Raw genomic sequence first — 25,554 nt, forward strand, 5'->3', positions numbered from 1 at the left:
GTAAATGTTATTATAATATTATGTGGTGTAAAAAGGTAACTGATATTTATTAATACCTTTTTAAGCTGTGGTGAAACAATTACTGGAAATAAAGATCCTTTAGTCATTCGATCTCTTAAATACAGCGCGCCCAATTTAGCACCAAATAATGTTGAGTTGGTTCTCAGACGAGATTCAATGTTCATAGTTACACCTGTAAACTCAAGTTCAGCTATAGTTGATGGCTGATCTGATGATTCTGCAGAGGTGCTGTTGCTAAGGATGAACGACCCACCCTTAAGGTTAAAGTTCAAAACAACAAAGACTTGATCTCGTCTCAGTAGAGTACTGTCAGCCATTGGGTCGCCAATAAAGTCCATTAGTTCTTGTTCATCTAAAAAAAATAAATAAATGTAAACAATTCAGATTGGATCCAAATCAATCACTGATTTCATAAAATTACAAATTGAAAAGTAATAAAGATATAGAAAAACAGGTTTATTTTTATAGAAATACAGTTTGTGGTTTAGCAATTAAATGTCAATGATACACAATTGCACTATTTATGACATAATAATGTAAGTATTTACACAAAATGATAATAGAAATTACCCACCAAAAGCAGGGGGAGAAGACGACAATGTATTTGCTGATTCCTCAGTGTACAACGGTCCATCAACTGATGAATCTGTACCTTCATCATGTGTAGCAGCTGTTTCAACAGTTGACGATCCTCCCCATCCCCAAAGCCAGCTCCCATAGCCTTGCTGTGACGGTGCTTCTGTCGGTTTTTTAAACAGCTCCTTTAAAAAAATGTATCAAAATCAAATTTTTCTGAGACTTATGAATGAGTGAGAAATTGTTGGAGTCTTGTGGTAAATGCCAAATCAGGTTTTCATAGAGAATTCGCGAAAAGAAGCAATGATGCACCAAGCTAGATTTAGCTTCTTTCAACTCATTAAATATTCTCTGTACTCACTACATACAAAGCATAAATTATTTACTTTATATCACACCTACTGTTCCAAAGTAAGTTTTTATTAAATAGATATGCTGCTTCCATCTTGAATCAATGTCAAAGGCTATAGGACACTATGACATTGAAAAAGGCAATAATTTTTCATGTGGAGTTTTTGATTTTGATATTTATTTATACTGGGTAACCTCTTCAGTAAAAGACTGGTCTCCCAGAGGGCCCAGTGATGATCAGTGGCTCTTCTGTGTACTAATACACCAGGTTAACCCACCTACTCCTCTCTAAAGATGTACTAGGTTCTTTAAAGTACACATGAGCTAGATATGTACACTGGACCTATGGTTTATAGTCAATACCCGAGAAGACTTGTTCTACCATCAAAACCATGGAGTGAGTAGAACAGTTATAAACAGAGCACCATACTGGTTGGTTTTCAAACACGATTAGTCAACATCCTCAGTTGGCAGAAAATGATCAAATTCTTGACAAAAAGTTGAACATGCATTAGAACCATTATCGGTTTTCGCTAAATTAACCAATCAAATGGCAAGGATACACTCAGGTGTGTTATAAAAACAATTATTGAACTATACATAGCATACCTCTCCATCATCTATTCTTTTCTCTAATTGGCCAAATACCAATTCTCTCAGTAAACGAATTTCATCAAATGTTAAATCTTCCTCAAGCTTCTCTAACTCTTCCTTAAAATAAAAAAGATACACAAAATTAATTTGCTGCCCATTAATATTGGCATTATAAGTATATACATTGTGAATACAAGGTACAGTATAAAATAAACCATTTGAGACAATCTCATCAGTACACTTTTAAAAAATAAATTTTAAAGCAAAACCATTTATGGTTGGTTTAAACAACAAAATCATTTTTAGATCATTATATATTGTATCTATAAAAAAGTTACCTTGTCCTTGTTATTTTCTACATCAGCTGTCAGTATCTTGGAGTAAATACTTATATATTGCTTGTTGTTTTGCAATCTCTTCTGAATGAATTTTAAAGTTCCTTTTTCATTGCGTTCTCTTATATTTTCCATTATACCAGTAATTGCAAACTGCCACCATTGTCTTGCACTGAAATTTAACATAATTTGTATCAATCAATATCAAACAGAATAAAAACAATGCTGGGAATTAATTATGGACATTGATATAATCAGGATAAACTAACATATGAACATGTATATGCCTGTGCCAAATTAGAGAATTTTCTACTCATAATTCAATAAAAACATCAAAATGTCACTGAAAAAATGTCTTATGTAATGTAATGTAATGCGACATTTATATAGCACTATTTCATGAAGATCAGAGCGCTGTGTACTTAGATGTTACACCTTTTCAACAACATTCTTCTCCCCTAAGGGTCACATCGTGTCATCGGCAGCCAACTACGGCGCTGTTACGTCTGTCCATGACAGTGTGTGTGTGAACTGGTACACCGGGGTAACCTCCTACTCGTCTCGAAAGATGTACTAGGCTCTTTAAAGTGCACACAAGCAATGTGCATACACTGAACCATGGAGCGAGTGAGCCTCAAACCCTTGCCGATGTTATGGCTATGGATTACGGTTCCACTGTCTTAACCGCTCGGCTACTCACTCACATACATTTGCCACTGAAAAAGTTCTCAATGCGCAAATCATAAAATTGATGTCATATGGTATCAGTTTACTAAGTGGACGAGCAATTCACACAGTCCCTATTGTTTGTATATTTAGGCAAGATGCTTTCATGATTATTTGTTTTCCAGCTATGCTGCCCTCAATATAGTTATAAATGCATAATGCAGTGATATTCAAGCAAAATGTCTGCACTCAAACAAGATATAGAGAGTTTGCTACATCTGTGGTAGACATAGTCTCAGATGATGATAGTGGGACAGACTGAAATAGGTTAAAGAGATTATAGGCTTCTTGAAAAATCTGCTATTACAAAATAAATCTCAATCACCACAAACTACATAACAGCAAATGAACTGAAGAAAAGTAAACATTACAAACAATACTCACTTGTTAATTATTGAAACCTCTGGTCTGTATTTCCTAAATTTGAGTGACTGTGAGTGCCTTTCGAATTCCTTTAAAAGACCAACCAATGACCGATACTGACTTTGTGACAATGATAGTGGTATCTTATCGAGTTCTAAGTCAACGATGAAGCGAGGTTTTAAACGAGAACGTAGTGGAAATGGAGAACAATTCCTTCTCAGTTTAGCTTTGGCGGTAACTGGTTCCAATAGATACTCATGTTTCTACAACATAGGAGAAATACAATAATAAAAAACCGACTCAAACAACACACAAAATTGAAGTAATTTTCATGTAATATTTGTATTATGCAAAAAGGAAAATCATTTAGTTGTGACACAAAAAGTAAAAATGTTCTTCTTCAATTCCAGAATCTGTATGATACTGCTAGTGCCATTCATGGAAGATCAGTACTATTAAGTTGTCCCAATGCTTTCTTTTTGAGAAGAACTAAGCTTTCCACAGCTACTCTAAAAAATATTGCATATTTGCGGATGAATGAAACTAAATCGCAAAGATATAAGATAGAACTATTAATGCATATAAAAAATAAGTAATATGGCACTTACATTATTTTGTGTTCCAGTTTTATCTGTAGAAATCTGTAGTGATGCCTAGAACGAGTGATTAAATAAATATATTTATTAGTTTTACTTCTTATTCATCTATAGTGCATTCAAGCCCTTTTAAAACATGATTAAACCAAGGCAATCTAACAACAGGATGCTGAGCTCTGAAGATCAAAAGGTTTATCTGTGGCTGCGATACAATCAATTCCACACCCCTTAAGAGACATCGTGCACTGTGAAGAATATTTACATAGTACATACTGTGGGTATTTGTCGCAGCCAGATATAAGATCAAAGGACTGTTATGAGTTCCTATCTTGGCAAGGCGAGCTCAGTGTCCTGTTGTTAGATTCCCTTGATTAACCATACCACACATACAGTAGCATGTGCAACACTGTACAGTACTGTGAATAGGATGAAGATGATCCCATACCCATCTTTAATGGTCAGTCAACTCACTGGATATCTCAGGCTCACAATGCAATGGAAAATAAAGGATTTTCTGGATAGCCTTTCCTTTACAGTTGGTTTTGCGATTTATTCTGGCTTACTAGGTGGTTTTGGATAATTTTCAATTTAATTTTAATATATTATTTGTCTATAGGTTATCTAATTGTCTGTTTTGTAGACTTTATTAATCCGCAAATGTTACTTACTGCCAAGTCTTCCCAGCTTTGATCTCCAAGCAGCTGGGCATCCATATCCCAATACATAGCAAAATCTTTGAGTTCAATCAGCTTGAATCGCATTTTACTGTCACTTTCACTAGCACTGTTGGTTTCCTAGAGAAGGAGACAAAATATTAATCGCTAGGTATTGGTAATATGGCAAAAAACATATAAACAAGGAAAAATAAGATTCTAAATGTAGGTCCTAAATGCAGAAGACGTACAGTTATACATTTTTTATTTTCACATACTTTAAAGCACTGTTTTTTAACTCATTAAGTTCGCAGTTTCCTATTATCAAAAACCTACAGTAATATAAGCATACAAATGTCAATATCTTCTCCACACAATAAAAATAGATACATTTGAGCCAGACTTGAACCTGGGACACTGCACACAGCATTAATGCTCCAGGCAAACTAATTTCTGATGGGATACAAAGCTGCCTTGATGATTATGCACACATGTTCTCTTGAATCATGAATAATTCATGAAATAAATACAACTGTGTATTTAACATTCACTGCCATTTGATCAGTTTCAAAGTGAAAACAGGTCCTGTCAGTTTCGTAGCACTGATTTACTGAGATGGTACAATTCGGTACATGCCTGTTTACATGTTAGTAACAAACACAGCCAATTTCACACAGCCACTTAAAGTAGGCTTTCTAGGCCTCCTAGTTCCGTAATAAACAATATGTTGATTGTAGAACACACAACGATGAAGAAGAAGAATGTTACTATCATCATATGTGACAGTGTTACTCCCCACATGTTAATACCCCCTTAATTTAAATGTATAAGTATATTGATAGTGTATAATTTACCCAGTTTTCATTAGTACTCTGAGCAGACAAGCTGTTTATAGTGATACCAAACGCGAATGTTTCATTTGGTATTGTTGTTGAATCCTCATAACGAATGTGCACATCTTTCACTACAAGCTAAAAGATAGATTATATAACAAAATAAACAAATCATATGTACATAATAAATATTATCCTTTTTATCTCTGTATTTACAGCTACGTCGCCGAAAGGTCCAAATACTTCCCCGCCTGGAATAATCTGGAGAAACACCTTACAAGATCTCTCCATTTATTTCTATTCGGTGCAATTTTTTCTAGATCCGTTCCCGTTTTCAGATTCAAGTTAGAGGAATTTTTGAGAAATTTAAGTAGTTATTATTAAAGTGTTATTGGTATCCTATGTATGAGGGTGTTAAATAGCTTCAGACAGTAGACAAAGTATGAATGTGAAATCGACGAAAAAATGAAAAGAGCAGCATATACTTATACGCATGTAAAAAAAAATAATCTGTCACAAATTAATCTTTTGTAGAAATTGCTGTATCCTTTGTCCCAAAACGAAAGTTGGTAAGAACACTACCATAATACCAATTTCATGCACTAAATCTCAATGGAAATTCAATATACCTGCAGGTTCTCCATAATGTTGTAGAGAAGTGATGTTGAATAGGTGTACCACGATGAAGAGCCAGATTTTGGCAGGTTTAGTTCCATTTTGGCCTAAAAAAAGTAAGAACAAAAAATGTAACATATCAATACTGTATAATTAATAATATTATTTTAATTCAAATTTTATATCAGACAAACTGTCCATAGGATACACATAATACAAAAAAATTGAATTCTGTAACAACCATCAACAAAAGATGAAGAAGAGAGGACCAAGAATTATTGATTTACTATAGTACACTATAGTGTTTTAAATGGTATGATTAAAATCATAAGATTTTGTGATGTTAAAACTCCTACAATAGAACAAAAAATGTCATATTATTGGGAGAAAGGGGAATAGGGAAAGAACCAGTGGAGGCCCGGAATCACAGTGGAGAAGTGGTGATATTATATGGTGTGCTGTACAAATATCTCCTATATGTACTCCTCTGTGAAATTAAAACACTGTTCCTATACTGGAATTTATATTAATGAATTATCATCAGCAATGTTCCATTTTGATGTACAATAAATATATGTTTCACTGTTACCTTCCATTGGCTCTCCAATGCTTGTAATTGCTTATCTTTGTGATCCTTCTGCCATGATTTCTCTTTCTCTGCATTATAAGCTGACCTAGCTGCTGGACCAGCTACTAAGTATAGATTATCAATTGAAATGACCCATGGTTCACTCTTAAGATGTCTCACTGGAATCTGTAACTTGATACGTCCAATGTAACCTATTACGTAAAAACAATTGTTAAAAATGTATTGTCCCTTGAAACACAAAAAATGAAAAAAAAAATATTCTAAATTTAAATTGGCCATATCAAAGTAATATTAAAGTTATTCACTTTAAGTCGAAAATTCGAGCCAAAAACAACAAGTTTACGTAATTAACAGGTAAATTAATTTGATTACATTTCGTCTGGAAAATCGTCATAAGCGAAAGTAAACAAAGATTTCAAACCACGAGTATGCATTATGCATGATGCTAATTAGGATTGTTTACAACTCGTCACGGTTGAGAAGGTGTTTTCACACAGATCGCGAGAAAGTTTTATGATTATGCATACAGAGTAGCCAAACAAGCGCGTTGCATTATGAGATATGTTTTGATCGAAAACTTTGACTGGAAGTCAAAGTTATTTTTTGAACAAAAAACATCTGCATTTCAGTTAAATTTTTTTTTGGACTAATTTTTGGTGAAAGTTAATAATTATGATAATTCAAAATAACCCACTTTTTTACGAAATATTTTATTTTTTTTTAATTCGTCAAAGGGACAATACATCTTTAAGTGTTGTATTGTAATAAGCTTTTTAACTTTTAAAGGTTCATTAACATAGAATAAACTTGATTACAGTTACTGAATTATGCTAAATCCATATTTTTTTTTTTTCGAAAAAAAAAATTTAAAAGATTAATTTAAAATTACTAATAACACAACAATACACTTTGAAATAATGAAATGTTTTTGTTGCTTTGTAGTTCTTCATTTTTTTAGGATCCTGCATGTGACAAGAAACTTTGTTTTACATGATAATTATAGTGATACCCAATAACGGTCTTAATTAAAATGACTTAATTATAATCGTATGTATTGTTATTTTGCTATTACTGAAATTAATAAATGTTCTAAAAATGAAAAGCTCATTTTGGTTCCAAATACACGATCAGACTACAGTATCTACTAACTTTGGCTTGTAACAGTATTGTCAATTTCTATTTGTGTGCTAAAGTACTAGGTACTAAAGTGTATTCTTTTGTTCTACAACACAAAAGGGTTTATAATATTAATAAATGCAAAAAGTTTGATGAGTATCTTGTTTTGAGACATTGTTCATTTTAAACTTTGTTCCAATCTATCTGTGCCTTTTAACTTTAACTAATGTAAATCATTTTAAACCATGTTTGTTATTACAATTAACATGTATTTAAAATATCATTGAATAAATAGAATACATTACCAGCTTTGACCTCTAAGGGTAGATCAAGTTCTTTCAATGCATCCTTTCTTAGTGGAAGATTTTCAAGTTCGACAGCACCTGATGATGAAATGAATGAATTTATTAATTCTACATTTACTGGCATTTTATTCACATACTCTTGGATGAGTATGGAATACAAAGACATTTTCTTTGTATTAAATGTTTTTTTTTCTCCAACAGAAAAACAAAAGATTATATGTAATACATTGAACAAAAAAAAATGAAAAGAAGAGAATTGCTGATGCAATGATGACTGTTGATGATGCTACTGATATTGATAATGATGTTGGTGTCGAAGATGATAATGAAGATTATGGAGATGATGATATTGATTACAATGATATTGTTATTGGTTATTGACCTTCTTGATGATGTTGGGATTAGTAATGTTTTATTGTCAATGCTGCTAATGATGTCAATGACCTTACCACTTAAAAAGCCAATGGAGAGTTGATGTTGGTTAAGGTTTTCAACATATTCTCCAAGATAGGTATTGAGTACCCACGCTGCTAAACCTTCCAACATCTTTAGTGTCGGAAAGTAAACCTGTCATATAAAAAAGATTGTTTAAAGATTGACTTAACTCAGGTCCAGGTTCTTGGATAAAGAACAAACCATTACAAAAAACAACTACAAAAATATTATACATATTTGACTAGGAGTTAGTGGCTCCATGCAAGAAAATATTTTGTGTTTTTGCCATCTTATCTACCAATTCCTAATACTGTACTTAATACAATGTTTCCAGCAGTACAATTGGGTAAACTGGCCAGCAAGTTTTAAGCCAGACACATGAATCAAAATGCATACTTTGATACAATTTTAAATTGTGCGAGAAAAGTGCATTTTACACAAACACAATGCAAATACATTTTTCCTCAACCAACCCACCACAGAGTCAGAGACAGCACAATCAATCTTCAAATTTAATTTACAAATAAATTGTGCAAGAAAGAAATTCTTGCACAATTCTGAATTTCAATTTCGTAAAAAATATCCAAATCATGCATGAGAAATAGGGCCATTATTAGGCTAGACCTACTAGACCCCAAGTAGCCATACTCACTGATTACAATAGAATAGCTAGACTTCTTTCTATCTAGGCCCTAGGCTAGACTCTAGAGTAGAGGCTTTACTAGACAGGTGGCTGGTAGGCCGGGTAGAGTAGAGTAGAGAGGCGGATGGGGATAAAGCTAGCTAAAAAGGCCTAGCATTTTAAATATACGATATTTTGCATTAGGCCTACGTATAAATACTTCAATATCATAGGAACATACTGTTAAATATTATGCTGTGATTCAGACACCATATTTAGTAAAAAGTATTCTTTTTTTGTTGGAACTGACCTTCGTGTGGTCTGATTTTTATCGTCGACGATAAAAACGTAACTCGTTAACAATTTTTTTGTCGGTCATTTTGTACGTCACATTGCGTTTGTTGGGTGATATATGCGTTTATTGGAAAATAGTTGACGCAATTAGGATTACAAATAAACTTCATTATTTCAATGCGATGTTTACAGTTATATGTTATCTGTCAGTTATTTAGAATAATTATTCTATTATGCCAACTTCTAATGAATGTAATATAATACTTTAACACAAAAATAAAGATAAGAGGCTTTATCTTTATATAATTTGTATTGCCAGTGTTTGACGTTCCATGCGTTTTACTGCTGCTGCTCGGGTGTGTCGAAAGCGAAGACCTCGAAAGCGAAGATCGAAGACTGAAGACCTCGAAAGCGAAGACCTACGAAATGGTAGTGTGCACAAAATCCGACCAAAATCGTGATAAAACCTTGAATTTACAGATCCTGAAAAAAAATTTCGATTTTAATCGTTATATTTATATCAAAAATCATGTCTTTATCTAGGCCTATGAACAAGGTCACGCGTTTTCGCCAATGGAGTTAATAGGGAGGTTTCGCAACCTTACGAATACGATAACGAAAACGGATACGTCATACATTTGTGAAATTTTTGAGCTGATCCCCATTTCATATTCGTAAAGCGTATTCGTGTTGACGAATATCACCAGTCATATTCGTAACTACAAAACGAGTATAGTTTTTGATCTATTTTGCACATTTTGCATTTGAATTAGGAATGATTCATGATTATAATATAATTATAGATTTATTGAAAGTAATTTACTAAAGTAATTTACTAAAATGCCAGGTCAATTTAGATAAATAGCAGTTTTTAAAGTCCTCACTCGCTTTGATGTTACGCTAGGCCTAGGCAGCCAAGCACCAAGCAACACGTACCTGCGCTTCGCTCAAATTTACCGCAGTCATATTTTGGACGCGCCTCAATATTTCGTTGCCATGCGAAACTGATTTTTTTATGGCTTACGAAAACGAATACGTGTGCGTGACGTATCCGTTTTCGTTATCGTATTCGTAAGATTGCGAAACCTCTCTAATATGTGATATGGTTTTACGAACAAACACATCGCGCTATTTGCAAGGCGACGGACGCACAAGAAGTACATCGCACAGAGCATTGAATTGAATGCAATATTAAGTCACTTGTTCCGATAACTTTGTAGCACACGTCGCCTACAATTTAAAACCATAGCCAATTGTATAGAAAAGTAAAGGATGGCGATAGGCTTATTTTAGAGCCTATATAAAAAGTGTCCGTTGTAATGATATTGTAAGCCTGAACACAACCGTAATGTGTACAGCGCCCCCACACCGCACAATTCGTGCACATGGTTTTGACAGCCATCTTGATTCTGGAGTTTCTGCATTAAAAGTTATAAAAGTTTACACAGTTGTCTATTGCGTTATTAAAGTCATTATTCCCATAAGTCATAGCATTACATGGTGGCAGCCAAATGGATTCGATCACCAAGCCAAGCATCAATTACCAGGCTAGCAACATGTCTGCAGAAATCGCAAATTTTAAGCAATATTGCGAGCTGCTGTTCAAGGGTCCTCTCGCCAAGGTATGCAAGGACGATCCGTCACGGGTGACTTACATTTTGATTTGGCTAGGTCAAGAAGGACTGAGAATTTTTAATTCATGGGGAATGGACCAGGATGATCAGACGCCTAAGTCAATACTCGAAAGGTTGGAGAAACATTTCACACCCAAGACAAATTTCAGATTGTCGAGATTCGAGTTTGGTAGGCTCAAACAAGCATCAGGTGAAAAGGTGGACGATTACGTCGCCAGGCTACGTTTGCAAGCACAGAAGTGCAAATTTACGCACGCAGTCGCAAGCAACGACGGGCAAAACGTAAGTAATAATCTCTCAGAATTCGATGAACGAATCATTGAGCAATTAATCACTGGGACAAATTCCACAGAGGTCCAAAAGAAGCTTATAGCTTCCAGCGATTTAACGCTAGACAAAGCGATAGACACAGCCAGAACACATGAGGCAACAAAGGCCAGCATGTCAGTGTTAAACCCTGACAAACAGGTGCACGTCATGAAGCGGCATAATAAGAGGGCGCCACCTAGACCCAATCCAAAACCCCAACACACAGGCAAGCCATGCCGATACTGTGGCCAAAAGCACCAGAAGGGCAAATGCCCAGCGTATAACGCAATATGCAACTTTTGCCAGAGGAAAGGCCACTGGGAAAAAGTTTGTGAGAAAAAAAAGCACAACAAAAGCGTAGAATTACAGGCCACATCCGTAGAAGGAGATAGCGTACTAGAATTTGATAGCATTCATATTAATTCGCTTAGCACCGATGAAGCGTTTGCTACGCTCAACATTTCTCTTACCGATGGTACGCCAGCCACCCTAAAAGTCAAGCTAGATACGGGCGCACAGGGTAACGTTCTTCCTGTCAGAACATTTCGTAATATGTATCCAAGGCGTCGGATGCACACCATGTTAAAGCAATCAAACGCGAAGCTCACTGCATACAACAGTAGCGAAATCCGGCATCATGGTATTCTGACTATTGATTGTACTCACAACAACGTACAACACAAAGCCGACTTCTACGTTGCTGAATGTGATGGTCCGGTTATATTGGGACTACCATCACTGCGAGGGCTTGATCTAGTATCAATTAAATGCGACACTGTTAGCAACTCATTCATAGAGTCCGTAGACCAACTGAAAACAATCTACCCGAAGCAGTTTGATAGAATAGGCAACTTTAAGGGTGAATACAAGATCGTTCTCGATCCTAATACCAGACCAGTAATCCATTCGTCTAGAAAATGCCCAATCCAAATTCACGACGAAATAAAGCTAGAGCTCGACAGAATGCTCAAGGAAGGTGTAATACGCAAAGTCACTGAGCCGACTGAGTGGGTCAACAGTATCACCTACACACGCAAAGCTAACGGTCACCTTCGTATTTGCCTCGACCCCAAAGACTTGAATAAAGCGATCCAACGTCCGCATCACCATACGCCAACGCTAGAAGAAACTTCGCACAAATTCGCAGGTTCCAAACATTTTTCTAAGCTTGACGCGAAAAATGGTTATTGGGCAGTCAAACTGCACCCAGACTCGCAACCGCTTACCACATTTAACTCGCCTTTTGGCAGATTTTGCTTCCAGCGACTACCATTCGGGCTGAAAATGAGCCAGGACGTGTTCCAAGCAAAAATGGACCAGATTCTTGAACGCTGCCCAGGTACTGCTGGCATAGCAGATGACATCGGTGTACACGGCGACTCAGAGGCGAGTCATGACGCCAACCTGCGCAATCTTATGAAAGTCGCTGCAGAGGAAGGCCTCACATTTAACTCAGAAAAGTGCGCGATAAAACAGAAACAAATCGGCTTCTTCGGCCAAATCTACAGCGATACTGGTGTCAGACCAGACCCCAAGAAACTTGTAGCGATTACGAACTTATCCGATCCAACCAACATATCTGAACTCCGCTCTATACTAGGCATCGTTACATACATGGGATCATTCGTCCCAAGGTTAGCCGACCTAACCCAACCACTCAGAGACCTACTTAAATCGGAAGCGATATTCGAGTGGACGCAAAGTCATAGTCAAGCGATGCAACGCATAAAGGACGCAATCACAGCTTCATACGAACTGCACTATTTTGACAAAACCAAAGATAGCGTTATTCAGGTAGATGCCTCTTCATACGGTCTAGGCGCCTGCCTACTACAAGATGGCAAGCCAGTCGCGGTCGCCTCAAAATGCCTAACGCCAACTGAGCGACGCTACGCGAATATTGAACGAGAGATGCTAGCATGCGTCTTCGGATGTGAGCGATTTCATACATATGTATTCGGAAAGCCATTCATCATTGAATCCGATCATAAGCCGCTGGAAATGATCAGTTTGAAAAATCTGAAAGCTTCACCGCCAAGGCTACAGCGCATGCTTCTACGCATCCAACGCTATAACTGCAACATAAAATACAGACCAGGGAAAGAGATCCCACTTGCAGACGGTCTATCCAGAATGCCAAACAAAGATGACACTGACGAGATCAAGCTAGACATAAGGGTCGATAACGTACATTTCTCCGCAGCGAAGGAGTGCACCATCCGCGAAGCGACAGACGATAATGACGAACTTGTAAAGCTGCGCGACACTATAATTGAAGGGTGGCCAACGACGCGAAAGGAAGTTTGTAAAGATATCCGCAAATATTGGTCATATCGCGATGAACTCTCTGTAGCAAATGGAATCATCCTCAAAGGCACTTGTTATCTGATCCCTGAGTCCTTAAGACAGGACATCCTCGACAAGCTACACGAAGCACATCTTGGCACCACAAAAACCCAATTGCGAGCACGCACAGCGGTATTTTGGCCGAACATGAACGACGCAATACGCACAAAAGTTGAAAACTGCGAAATTTGTCAGCAACACGCACGACGAAAACAGAAGGAACCAATAATCCAGCATGAAATACCTACTAGACCTTGGCAAAGACTAGGAGCAGACCTGTTCGCACTAAACGGCTCAAACTATATCATCATCTGCGACTACTACTCAAAATTCCCAATCGTCAAGAATCTACGCAGTGGGACCACATCTAAAACAGTCGTCAACGTGTTAAAAGAAATATTCGCTGAGCACGGTACCCCAGACGAAATCGTTAGTGACAACGGTCCGCAATTTGTCTCCGAGGAGTTTGAGCGATTTGCAGAAAATTGGTGCATCACTCTTGTCAAAACATCGCCAAGATACAGTCAATCAAATGGATTCATAGAACGTCAAGTACAAACTGTCAAAAATACGCTAAAGAAAGCTATCGAGTCCAAAGAAGATCCGCAACGCGCACTCTTGATACTCAGATCAACCCCAATCGACAGTAGACTACCATCTCCCGCAGAGATCCTCAACAAAAGGATTTACAAATCAAACATGCCAGTAAGAATCGCCGATGGCCATAGCGAAGTTGATAACGCACTCGCTGATCGTCAAGAAACGCAAAAACGCTACTATAACAAGCACGCGAAACAATCGCAAGACCCAAAAGAGGGGGAAAGCGTTAGAGTGAATAAGAATGAAGCAAATCATTGTAAATGGGAACCCGGAACAGTTCAAAACAAACGCGCTGAACCGAGATCATATGACGTCGAAATGTCCGATGGATCAATCCTACGAAGAAGTAGTCGACATATTAGGAAGCCCGCAAGATTCGCGAATAACTCTAATAATAATACATAAACATGATACAAAGACACTGATTCTTGAACTGATAGTTATAAACAAAGTTAAAAGTTACATTTGTTTTACAAATAGTCTTTATTCAGTTTTCTCATATTCATACTCATGCTGAAGATATCCAGCATCTATTCAAGCTATCTATTATGTCTAAAAGTAAATCACATTTTGATACATATGTCTTCCATCTTTCAGTAAAGGGGATGTAATGATATTGTAAGCCTGAACACAACCGTAATGTGTACAGCGCCCCCACACCGCACAATTCGTGCACATGGTTTTGACAGCCATCTTGATTCTGGAGTTTCTGCATTAAAAGTTATAAAAGTTTACACAGTTGTCTATTGCGTTATTAAAGTCATTATTCCCATAAGTCATAGCATTACATCCGTATTTTGATTTTACACTTGCTTTTAAAAATGTTACGTGTGAATACAACTTACAGAGATCTTTTTTGCATTTAAATATGTTGCTATGTGTTTTTTATCTACAATATTTTCCTATTTCTATTGTTTATTATCTAAATGTATGAATAAATACAATAAGATATTCATTTTCCTGTATTGTATTTAAACTTTTACATTTTCCCCATTGTAGCAAAGATCTTATATATCTTAGTATATAAGATCTTTGATTCATATTGTATACTATTGCTATTTTACTTAATCGCCAGTTTCAAAATGTTTTCTAATGTAGGCCTATTCATAATAGACAAATAATATATCAGTATCAGAATATTTAGTGTGGTTGGAGAAGCGACAGTACAGTACTATGTAAAGAAAAATGTAAAAAGAAAAATAAATATTTCACCACTAAACAAAAAAAAATCTGCCGCAACGTTCACGCGCGCAACAGAAAATCTATCTATCCACCTTCTATCTATTTTGCATCCCCTCTTACGATCGTATGATGAACGTAATAAAGCAGAAACGGTGTTGAACACATCGGTTCCCACTTGTGATGACACGCAAGGTTATTTCCTTACGGCGCACTTTGCTTCGATCTGAAAACCAATTTCAGCTCTTAAAATATTTCCCGGGCCAATGACAGTTCGTCCCAAGAGATTACCGTGAACTAACGGAACTTTATTTTATATCTGTGTATTGTCAAAGTCAAAAATATAGATAGACATCACCCTCTGAAAATTTTGCTTGATCGTTAACCTGTTATAATAGTATGATTCTGTTAGATTTGTTTGTGTAGTGTCAATTCTATATTTAAATGGTCATTATACACAACCGGTAACCTGTTTCTTTAATTTTTTAAAATTTATATTTTCTTTTGTTAATGGAGACTCATGGCAGGGATGCAAACATTTAGAAGCGGGACGTCGACAATCGGGAGACTGTTGAATAGTCGTCTCATCCACAAGCCTGTGAGATAGAAGGTTGGGGGTTAGAGTGGTTAAGCCCGATAAACATTCACCATCACTTAATAAAGATTTATAGAGAGTATCTCTTTTTGTATTCACCACGGGCAATGCTTGAAAACTTATTCTTATTCGATGATGAGGACAATTGTGGTTGGCGGAACTGGGACTTCATTAAACATGTCTTTTGACAGTGTCGGTAAACGTAATACCGATTTGAATAAACACCCGTTTTAATCTTGAAAAATATATTAAACGTGAATACACTATCGTCACTAATCACATTGCAACCGTAACAAAATCGGCAACTTTATTTTGGAACGAATATTTTGTATTTCAATCTTTGATTTGAATGGCTTTTGTCTTTGTGAACGTTGACATAATGGCTTAATTAAATGTTATTCGGAATTATGGAAGCTGTGAAACTGATGATATGTCGCAGGAAACGATCGATTTATAACCAAAATTTGCAGAACGCGGATGTCTATCGTTCGTTCTTTTTAGCTTTTTGTCAAATCATAATTTGAATATATTCTGTCAAATTTTGCCCGGGAAATATTTTAAGAGCTGGAATTAGTTTCCAGATCGACGCAAAGTGCAAACTTGCGTGTCATCACAAGTGGGAACCGACGTGTTCAACACCGTTTCTGCTTTACGTTCATCATGATTCTCATCGTAAGAGGGAATGCAAAATAGATAGAAGAGTATTTTCTTAACCTTATGTTGCGCGCGTCAATACGATACGTTGCGGCAGGATGTTTTCGTTTAGTAGTTCATACGTTGGTTAATGAAATATTTATTTTACTTTTTACATTTTTTTTCTTTACATAGTACTGTCGCTTCACCAACCACACTAACCGATACTGATAATATTATTTGTCCATTATGAATACATTAGAAAAAACATTTTTAAACTGGCGAATAATTAAATCAGTAATACTGACTAAAATGGGGAAAATGTAAAAGTTTTAAATACTATACAGAATAACTGAAGGAAAATAAATATATTATTGTATTTATTCATACATTTAGACAATAGGCAAATATTATAGATAATAAACATACATCAACATAATAATATTTAAATGCAAAAAAAAAATGGATCTCCAAGTTGTATTCATGCGTATAACATTTTTAAAAACAAGTGTAAAATCTATGATACGGACACTTTTTATAGGCTTATAGGCTCTAAAATAAGCCTAAATAGGCCTATCGCCATCCTTTACTTCTTACAATTTACTTACTGTAGTTTATTTCTATACTTTTATACAATTGGCTATGGTTTAAAATTGTAGGCGACGTGTGCTACAAAGTTATCGGAACAAGTGACCTAATATTGCATTCAATTCAATGCTCTGTGCGATGTCCTTCTTGTGCGTCCGTCGCCTTGCAAATAGCGTGATGTGTTTGTTCGTAAATCCATATCACATATTAACTCCATATTGGCGAAAACAAGTGACCTTGTTCATATATAAAGTCATGTTTTTTGATAACATAACGATTAAAATCGAAATATTTTTTTAGAATCTGTAAATTCAAGGTGTTATCATCGATTTTGTGTGATTTTGGTCGAATTTTGTGTACACTACCATTTCGTAGGGTCTTCGCTTTCGAGGTCTTCGGTCTTCGATCTTTGCTTTCGAGGTCTTCGCTTTCGACACACCCGCTGCTGCTCAGCCGACCAGTTATTAGTTATTGGTGGTTTCTCTGTGAATACAAATAAAAACAACATTTCCGTCATTTCACTGTGTTGAGTAATAATAAATGTACTAAACTAAGATTGGAATGGCTTTGCAGTAACCTATAAGGTGCAGTATCCTTTTTTATGTTACTTTTAGTGTTTTAGCAATCTGCAAAGTATGTAGTTGTAGGCTAATCCCTACTGACTGTACTACTCTAGCTAGGAGTCCTAGATTATGAAACCAACCCGTCGCCGTCTGAGAGTTGTATTATATGTTATATTCTATAGGGCCTAGGCCTATGGTCATTTCGACCCTCATAATGTTATTGTTAGTTAGTGTATTACTTACAATTGAAATTTGAAATTATTCATTCCCAAATAATCACCTCCCAAAAACGAGCCTCTGAGATAGAATAGGCCTAGGCATAATTTTATAAGAAATTTTTCATTGTATTTTTTTTTTATTTGCAGAAAATATGTGAAGAATGATAAAAAATGACGCAGCAAAATAGGAATTATGGTAAAGGGAAACAGACGAAAAGTCAACGACGAGACGAACAAGAAAGAAAACGTGATGAGCGCGCTATTAAGTCAGGTTACAGAAAACAAAGAAAAGACAAATCATACTTAGCAGACGACGAAAACTTTGCTGGTTTTGCAACCCAACTACAAACTCTAGGTTTACAATTACGAGACATTCCTGGAGATGGGTATGCACAGATTCCATATAAATACTATTATAGAAATATTGTTTAGTCTTTACAGTATTTAGAATGGGCGTCAATCACATTCACATTTATTTTCCTCTTTGCAAGGTGAGAGTAGAGCTATATTCACACTTGAGAGATGGTGCAGTTTAATTCTTTATATGATTTTCCATTATTTAACAAACAGCGCCATCTTCTGTTCAAGTGTGAATGTACTGTAGCTTAACTATGTACCCAATAAAAGACAATGGTGAGTAAAGACAATATAATTGTTAAACCAACAAACCTCACCATAATTCCTAACAATATCAATCAAGATGCCAGCCAAATCAAACAAGTTGGTGTTAAACTTTGTATGTTTCTGCGAAAAATATGCATGCATAAACTTAACCGACCAATCAGGACTTGGTTTATGCCCAATCTCTTAATTTAAACATTTGTATTTGATTTAACATTAACAATATTTCTTTTTCCAGTAACTGTTTATTTCGAGCACTTGGTGACCAATTTGAAGGCCATGGAAGAAACCATTTGCATCATAGGGAGGACACAGTACAATACATAATAGATCATCGTGAATTATTTGAGCCATTTGTAGAAGATGATGTCCCGTTTGAAAGACATGGTAAATTAATGTTTAACAAGGCCAACAGCCATAAGTCGCGTGCTAAGCATAGTGATACCAGACCGACCGACCGACCGACCGACCGACATAGTGAACTATAGAGTCGCGCCCACGCGACTAAAAACTATTATTTTTTATTCGGACAAGACTGTTCAATTCAATCACTCTCAGTCCTGAGAATGATCGAAGCATATTAATCGAAACGTTGAAAAACTACATACGTGGTGTACCACAAATTGTATTATCATATTGATTTTTGCCATTTCAAACATAATTTACAATAATACTAATAGTGATGTAATTGTTGTTAAAACTTAAATGTTCTTAAAAAAACATGCTCCATTGTTCAACAAAGGGCTTTTGTCATCCAACTTAGTTGTTTATTTAAAAGTTTTCCCCCAGGCTTATAATTATTAGCTGTATTTATTTTTTATTGGTTCATGATTTATTTAAATATTCTATTAATTATGATTGGTTAATTAATCTTCCATCTCAACACTCTTGGTACCTAAAGATGTCACACTGTTAATTATTTTTTTATTCCTAAAGATGAACAAATAATGTTAGAAATATAGAATTTTTATAATTGCTTGCCTCACTTTTATATTATTAATCTTGTTTTTTGTTTTATTTAAGCTAAATGTTGTTACTCCCAAACTAATAATTGATTGATATTCTTCACAGTTTCTAATCTACGGAAGTCAGGAACATACGCTGGCAATGATGCAATTGTAGGATTTGCCAGGCTAAAGGAACTCACAGTTGTCATACACCAACTCAATGCTCCAGTATTCAGGGTAAGTAACATCCTGAACTTTATACTGTATACCCTAAGTTACAATAACAAAGTCTGTATATACAATCATATACAAAGATTTACCTATAATAGAAAGTGACTATCTAACTAATTATTTTTCATTTGTTGACAGTGCATCTATGTGCCTAGTTTCCTTACCTAGCTATCTATTCCTGGTCCTGGAGACAAGAATCACAGCCAACCATGCTCATATAAAATACTAATTTATATGCAATGTCAACCTTGCTTAAGAAAAACTTTAAATTAAATGCATGGTTGATCATGTCGATAGCTTCATCCGGATAATTGCTGTATTGTTCAGTACATAACTTGACAAGTCTGAACATATAGCTTTAATATACATCAGCCTATTGTGCTCGAATTACTGTACATACTGTAGCTAAATACACAAGCAACCCAACACACTGTTTATCACGCTGATAGCTTCATCCGGATAATTGCTGTATTGTACAGTACATAACTTGACAAGTCTGAACATATAGCTTTAATATACGTCAGCCTATTGTGCTCGACTTACTGTACATACTGTAGCTAAATACACAAGCAACCCAACACACTGTTTATCACGCTGATAGCTTCATCCGGATAATTGCTGTATTGTACAGTACATAACTTGACAAGTCTGAACATATAGCCTTAATATACGTCAGCCTTTTGTGTTTGACTTACTGTACATACTGTAGCTAAATACACACTCTAAACAACCCAACACACTGTTGATCACGCTGATAGCTTCATCCGGATAATTGCTGTATTGTACAGTACATAACTTGACGGTTCAGGGACGATTCGGCCCTGAGACGATTCGGCCCGGGACTATTCGGCCCACTTTTGGTGGGACGATTCGGCCCACTTTTGGGCCGAAACATCCCACTTTGTGGGCCGAAACGTCTCACTTTAGACCAAATTCATATTCATTTTTTTTTTTTATTTATCAAGTTTTTAAAGGTGTTTAACAATCCGTATTTTATTGATATTGACAAAGTTGATATAATATATATAATAAATTACTAAAAAACGTAATTTTATATTCAATTTATTACTTCGAAAACCTTGTTTATTTCGTGCATTCGCCAAGCGGCCAACAGAGGGCGTAACTTGTTTACATCGTTCGCGTTACTAAAAAATGATTATTTTCGACAATGTTTTCAAAATGTTTGCTTTATTGCATCTTTATCCCTAGTAGTGCTACCCCATAGTCTCTCTGAAAATAAAGTTTGGGGAAAAAAGCTTATTTTATGCTTATAAATGCATATCAAAGCCGATAAATGTAAGTGTGCCGAATCGTCTCAGGGCCGAATCGTCCCGGGCCGAATAGTCCCAGGCCGAATCGTCCCCGGGCCGAATCGTCCCGGGCCGAATCGTCCCAGGGCCGAATCGTCCCGTTACCAACTTGACAAGTCTGAACATATAGCTTTAATATACGTCAGCCTTTTGTGTTTGACTCACTGTGCATACTGTAACTAAATACACACTACAAACAACCCAACACACGCCATTGTAAAGCTCTTATGTTTTTCTTGTATTTTCAGGTTAGTGGTAATGATGCACCAGGGTCTAGTGAATTACACATATCCTATCACAATGGAGATCATTATTCAAGCGTACGCAAGCTATGTGATAATACCAATGAACCAACACATTTTAAAACACCTTCGGTATGTATTTGTTATCAAGTAGAAAATACTACTGATAATGCAACAGTACTATAAACTCAGAGGTCCCAACTTGAAAACAAAATATTAAATATCGGGAGACAATATAAAAGCATGACCAAATCAAAGGGTGCTATACTTTTCAAATAACACATCCAAGCATAAGAGGTCATTTTATAAAAAAAATCTTACCATTAATATTTATAATATTACTGTATTATAATGGTATGCCATGGAGGCAAGCATAGTATTATGCCAATATATATTTATTTTATTTTTTATTTTATGTCTTTAGGCAATGTGGCCAATGATTACTAATAGTGAATTAATCACTGTCCTATCAGATAGGTGGTAATCCCCTGATACAGGGGCTATTTTGTGAACCAGTTCACCGGGGTAACCCCCTACTCTTTTTAAATAATGAACTGGGTTCTTTAAAGTGCACACAGGTTATAACTGTGTATACTGGACCTACGGTTTATAGTCCTTATCCGAGAAGACTTGTTCCACCACCAGAACTAGGAGTGAGTCAGCCTCGAACCCTTGCCGATGTTGTTGGCTCTTTAGGTACGGTAAACGGCGCCCCTGCCTTAACCGCTCGGCCATTTGACATATTATGGCATCAAAAATTTATCTTTAAGTTTTTTTTTCTTCTGTGTTAACCACCACCTTTATTCATTCAAGTTTTACAGTCTATTCACATTTCATTTTCGTATGTTAAACTTCTGTTTTCTACCTTTTTTCGCTATTTTCTAATTTTTACACACTCTATTTTTAACCTTTATAAATCATACATAGAGTTATGATCATGCAGAATTACACAGCACAAAAATAAAAGTATATGTTTTTTCTTTTCTGAAATAGCTACTGTATCTAAACACGTTCATATAATTTGTATACACTCATATGGTTATAAACAATTTCTGTTTTCTCCTTTTTTTTTTCATGCTTTTTAATACATGTCAACTTCAATTCTTCTGCATTTATCTTTAGTTAACCAAACCTAAACATGGTAAATTTATATTGTATATCCAAAACAATCTGTAGAAATTAAAAATCTATTGCGGGTGATGGGAGATCACTCAAAATACTGTGAAGCGTTTATCTGGATAGTGGGGAGGTCTGTAAACTACTGACTATGGATATAGCAGCATACAGTAGGTGCAGGACATACAGTGATAAATTTTGGACATCCAGCCAACAGAAAATGTTTCTCCCAATTGGACACCTAACCTTTATTTTGTTTCTATATCTCTTTAATATTGCTTTTATAATTCAACCACAATGAACTGTCTTAAAACTAACATTCTATAAATGGTTTCTCTTTGCATTCTGAGTTATACAGTAAATGATATAATTTTTTATTTACAGTTAGCAAGTAGTGTTTCCTGTGGTTCTCTAACAACGAAAACGTCAAAAAAGAAATCCGAAAATATAAAACGTGAGGGTGCTTGTGGAGGGCCTTCAGATCTGTGCAATGGTGAAATAGACGATATTGAAATGAGTATTATGCAAATTATTGAGCTAACAGGTTGCCAGGTAATTTGAATAATTTTGAATTATTGGGCTATTGAAAAAAAAAATTTTCAGAAAAATATGTTGATTGATACTTATCACTGTGCACAGTTCTGGTAAAAGTTGCCATGTTTCAGTTAATATTTACTGTACAGGTAAAACTTTTTAAAGGTGTATCCCTTTTTATGCCCTGAGATGTTTTAACAGAAATACAACATGTGGAGAAAAGAATGTCAAGTCAATAATGGAAGAAATGCTTGTAGGGCACTCTCTGTCAACTGTAACATTTACATATTTATTAATTTTGTTATTCTCATTTTAGGAAAATTGTCAAGGATAACCACAATCATTCACTATCCTTCTCAAAGGTGGCAAACACACAAGATGCTCTACATAAACAAAGACTTTTTATTTCTTAAATAATTATTATTATGACTCAATTAATTTTTTATAGGATGTAAATTTAGTACGAGAAACTTTACAAGAACATTTTTATGATGTTCCATCAACTGTAGACTTCATTATGGCTTTGTTGTTGTCATCAGATCAACAAGAAGGTATTGTATTTTCTCATTTTTAGTTAACTAAAAATATGCTCTGTAGCAATATTTACACATGTACCGTCAGCATAAGAATAAAGGAAGGTACAATCAAACCAGCCATCCAAGTAATCTGTTAAAGATGTATTGTCCCCAAAAAACATTAAAAATGAAGATTACTAAAATCAGACTTTAAATAGGCCATTTTGTAGTTTCAATAAAGTTATTCATTTCCGTAGAAAAAATGAACAAAAACAATGGTTTAACTTATAAAAAGACAAAATGAACTGTTAAATTGAACCAAAAACCCATCTGATAATTTTCCTATTGCTTTAGTTAAAATTTGTTCAGGTACAGGGTAATTTTTGGTTAAAGTTAATAACTATGTGACCTTAAATGGCATATATTCCACAACAAATGTAAAAAAAAAAAATTAATGGGGAAAATATATCTTTAAGGATTGTGGGATATTGTGGAACAGTGTTTGATATATAAAAAGAAATACTAATTGTGTATTTTAGATGGATCATCATTATCTAACAGCGATAGTGGAGGACTGTGGGATACGAATGGAACAGGGTCAAGGATATTTGGTGATGCGAATGAAAACATTGTAAAAAATAAACAAAATCCACATAAAGGAAAAAGCCAGAATACAGGAACAAAATCAAAGAAAAATGAAGTAAGTCAACAATGTAAATGATGAAGTGTAAACTTGACACAAGTAGCATTGGATGTTTTTGTTCATGTATAGTAGACCTCCAGTGAGCGTTTTGATTTGTTTGCATTCAAGTATTAGTAATGGAATGTCATGTAAGCCAAATTGCTGTCTAGAATCTAACTAGTGCCATCATAAAACACTAAAAAACGTAAAAAGTTACATTACCTTTAACTGTATAATCATCTGATAACAATTTTTGCCACACCATTATTTTTCATAACCCTTTTAAAATTAGTGTACAACAAGATAGGGATTTACTGTTTATTTTAACTACTTTCACTCCCAAACCTGATAAGAAAGTGCCCATTTTAAAAAAAAAACACACAAGCAACATTTCAAAAAATATGAAACATGGTGAAACTATTAGTAACATGATTATATAAAATGTATAATCAATAGATATGTTTTGCCTGCACATGGCCTTTAATAAGAAGTTATTTTTTAAAACTTTTACAGACCCGTTTAACAAATGCACAACGAAAGAAGCAAAACAGAATAGAGAAAAAAGAAAGGCAATCAGAGAGGCATAAACAGCGTATACAAGGGACACAGGCATCATCACCAAATGATAATGATAATGATGAAAATGCTTTAGTTTTAGATGGGTTACAATCCCTTGCAATATAGATAGGAATATAATAGTTAAAAATCCATTACACTATACTTACATTAAGCCAGACCTCCCAACTCTCCAGATAATGATCTCTCAATATTTTAAATCATCTCCCAATAAAATGCGATTTCCTCCCAATATTTCTAATTTCTATTACTGTAAATAAAGAATAATAAGAAAATATGCTAAATATCGGTCTGCAAGATGTTTATAATAAATTCATGTATTGTTTAATACATGAAATAATGAGCTAGCATCGTATTTTCTGCTTTTGGTACGTCTGACATACCCATGTTTACTATTCATATAAATAAATACCTTTACATTTTCAATAGCGCTCTCTATGATTTGATGTACATTATTTTTCAAAATATTAAAGTTATATATAAAGTTAGTTCATACATTAAGCCTTTTCTACACTAGCAAACTTATATATACTTCCTGTCTAAACTAGTTACTGGAGGCTATCATGTTGTCATGTCCACCTGCAGGACTACAAAGACTGTAATTCGTTAAGTTCCCAAACCTCAGCAAACTATTTTTAAGTATTAAAATGCCAAAAATGTACATGTCCAAACTTCTACAAATTAGCACTTGGGTCTATAATTTATAGACCCAAATGCTAATTATAGACTATAAAAAAGGATTCTTTCTAAATTTGATCCAAAAGACATCTGATATCTGTTTCCATAATGTTCGTTTCCAATACAAATCTGAATAGTATTCAGCGTTAGCAAGCCTCAAGATTATAGTAAAAAATCCCTGCTATAGTAGACCAACAGGGAAATTGCCAAATTTTGATTCTTATATTTTTTTAAATAACTGCCTACTATATATCATAATTTGACATGCGCTGAATCATATAATCTCGTTTGCACCTCAACAGTCGATATTACTCATTTTTCCCCAAAAATCTCTGTAGGCTTGCTAAATTTTGAAAATAATTCTGTACTATAGTACAGGAAAATTTTCGAAAATCCTTTTATTATTTAAAAAT

General features: G+C 35.1%; 2 protein-coding genes across 2 annotated transcripts in view; one reads left to right on the plus strand and one right to left on the minus strand.

The window, feature by feature from the left end:
* The window catches only part of LOC144835054 (intermembrane lipid transfer protein VPS13D-like), a 95,073-nt gene extending 86,853 nt beyond the window's left edge, over positions 1–8,220 (minus strand). Inside the window, exons 1-12 of the mRNA XM_078690070.1 lie at positions 8,123–8,220; positions 7,674–7,751; positions 6,253–6,443; positions 5,678–5,770; positions 5,070–5,186; positions 4,231–4,356; positions 3,575–3,619; positions 2,988–3,229; positions 1,881–2,049; positions 1,558–1,659; positions 596–782; positions 57–373 (exon numbers count right to left, since the gene is read on the minus strand). Of these exons, the coding sequence (XP_078546196.1) occupies positions 57–373; positions 596–782; positions 1,558–1,659; positions 1,881–2,049; positions 2,988–3,229; positions 3,575–3,619; positions 4,231–4,356; positions 5,070–5,186; positions 5,678–5,770; positions 6,253–6,443; positions 7,674–7,751; positions 8,123–8,219 (1,764 nt within the window). The 5' untranslated portion in view covers position 8,220. The remainder of the gene's footprint in view (positions 1–56; positions 374–595; positions 783–1,557; positions 1,660–1,880; positions 2,050–2,987; positions 3,230–3,574; positions 3,620–4,230; positions 4,357–5,069; positions 5,187–5,677; positions 5,771–6,252; positions 6,444–7,673; positions 7,752–8,122) is intronic.
* A 9,091-nt stretch (positions 8,221–17,311) lies between these two features.
* On the plus strand, positions 17,312–24,889 carry LOC144835141 (OTU domain-containing protein 3-like). The gene is made up of 9 exons (XM_078690195.1): positions 17,312–17,492; positions 17,837–18,075; positions 18,549–18,697; positions 19,382–19,494; positions 21,047–21,172; positions 22,541–22,708; positions 23,139–23,241; positions 23,745–23,905; positions 24,401–24,889. The coding sequence occupies exons 2-9, from the start codon at positions 17,861–17,863 to the stop codon at positions 24,569–24,571; spliced, it is 1,206 nt and encodes a 401-aa protein (XP_078546321.1). The 5' UTR covers positions 17,312–17,492; positions 17,837–17,860; the 3' UTR covers positions 24,572–24,889.
* Positions 24,890–25,554: the final 665 nt, after the last annotated feature.

The sequence above is a fragment of the Antedon bifida genome, chromosome 2 (genome assembly GCF_963402885.1).
Source record: "Antedon bifida chromosome 2, ecAntBifi1.1, whole genome shotgun sequence".
Lineage (NCBI taxonomy): Eukaryota > Metazoa > Echinodermata > Crinoidea > Comatulida > Antedonidae > Antedon > Antedon bifida.

What these genes read in the sequence shown, in the direction of transcription:
- LOC144835141 (XM_078690195.1), top strand. Translation starts at nt 17,861, where the DNA reads ATGACGCAGCAAAATAGGAATTATGGTAAAGGGAAACAGACGAAAAGT. An exon ending in CACATTTTAAAACACCTTCG is followed by an intron (nt 21,173 to 22,540) that starts GTATGTATTTGT and finishes TTTTATTTACAG; the next exon opens with TTAGCAAGTAGTGTTTCCTG. An exon ending in GTCATCAGATCAACAAGAAG is followed by an intron (nt 23,242 to 23,744) that starts GTATTGTATTTT and finishes TGTGTATTTTAG; the next exon opens with ATGGATCATCATTATCTAAC.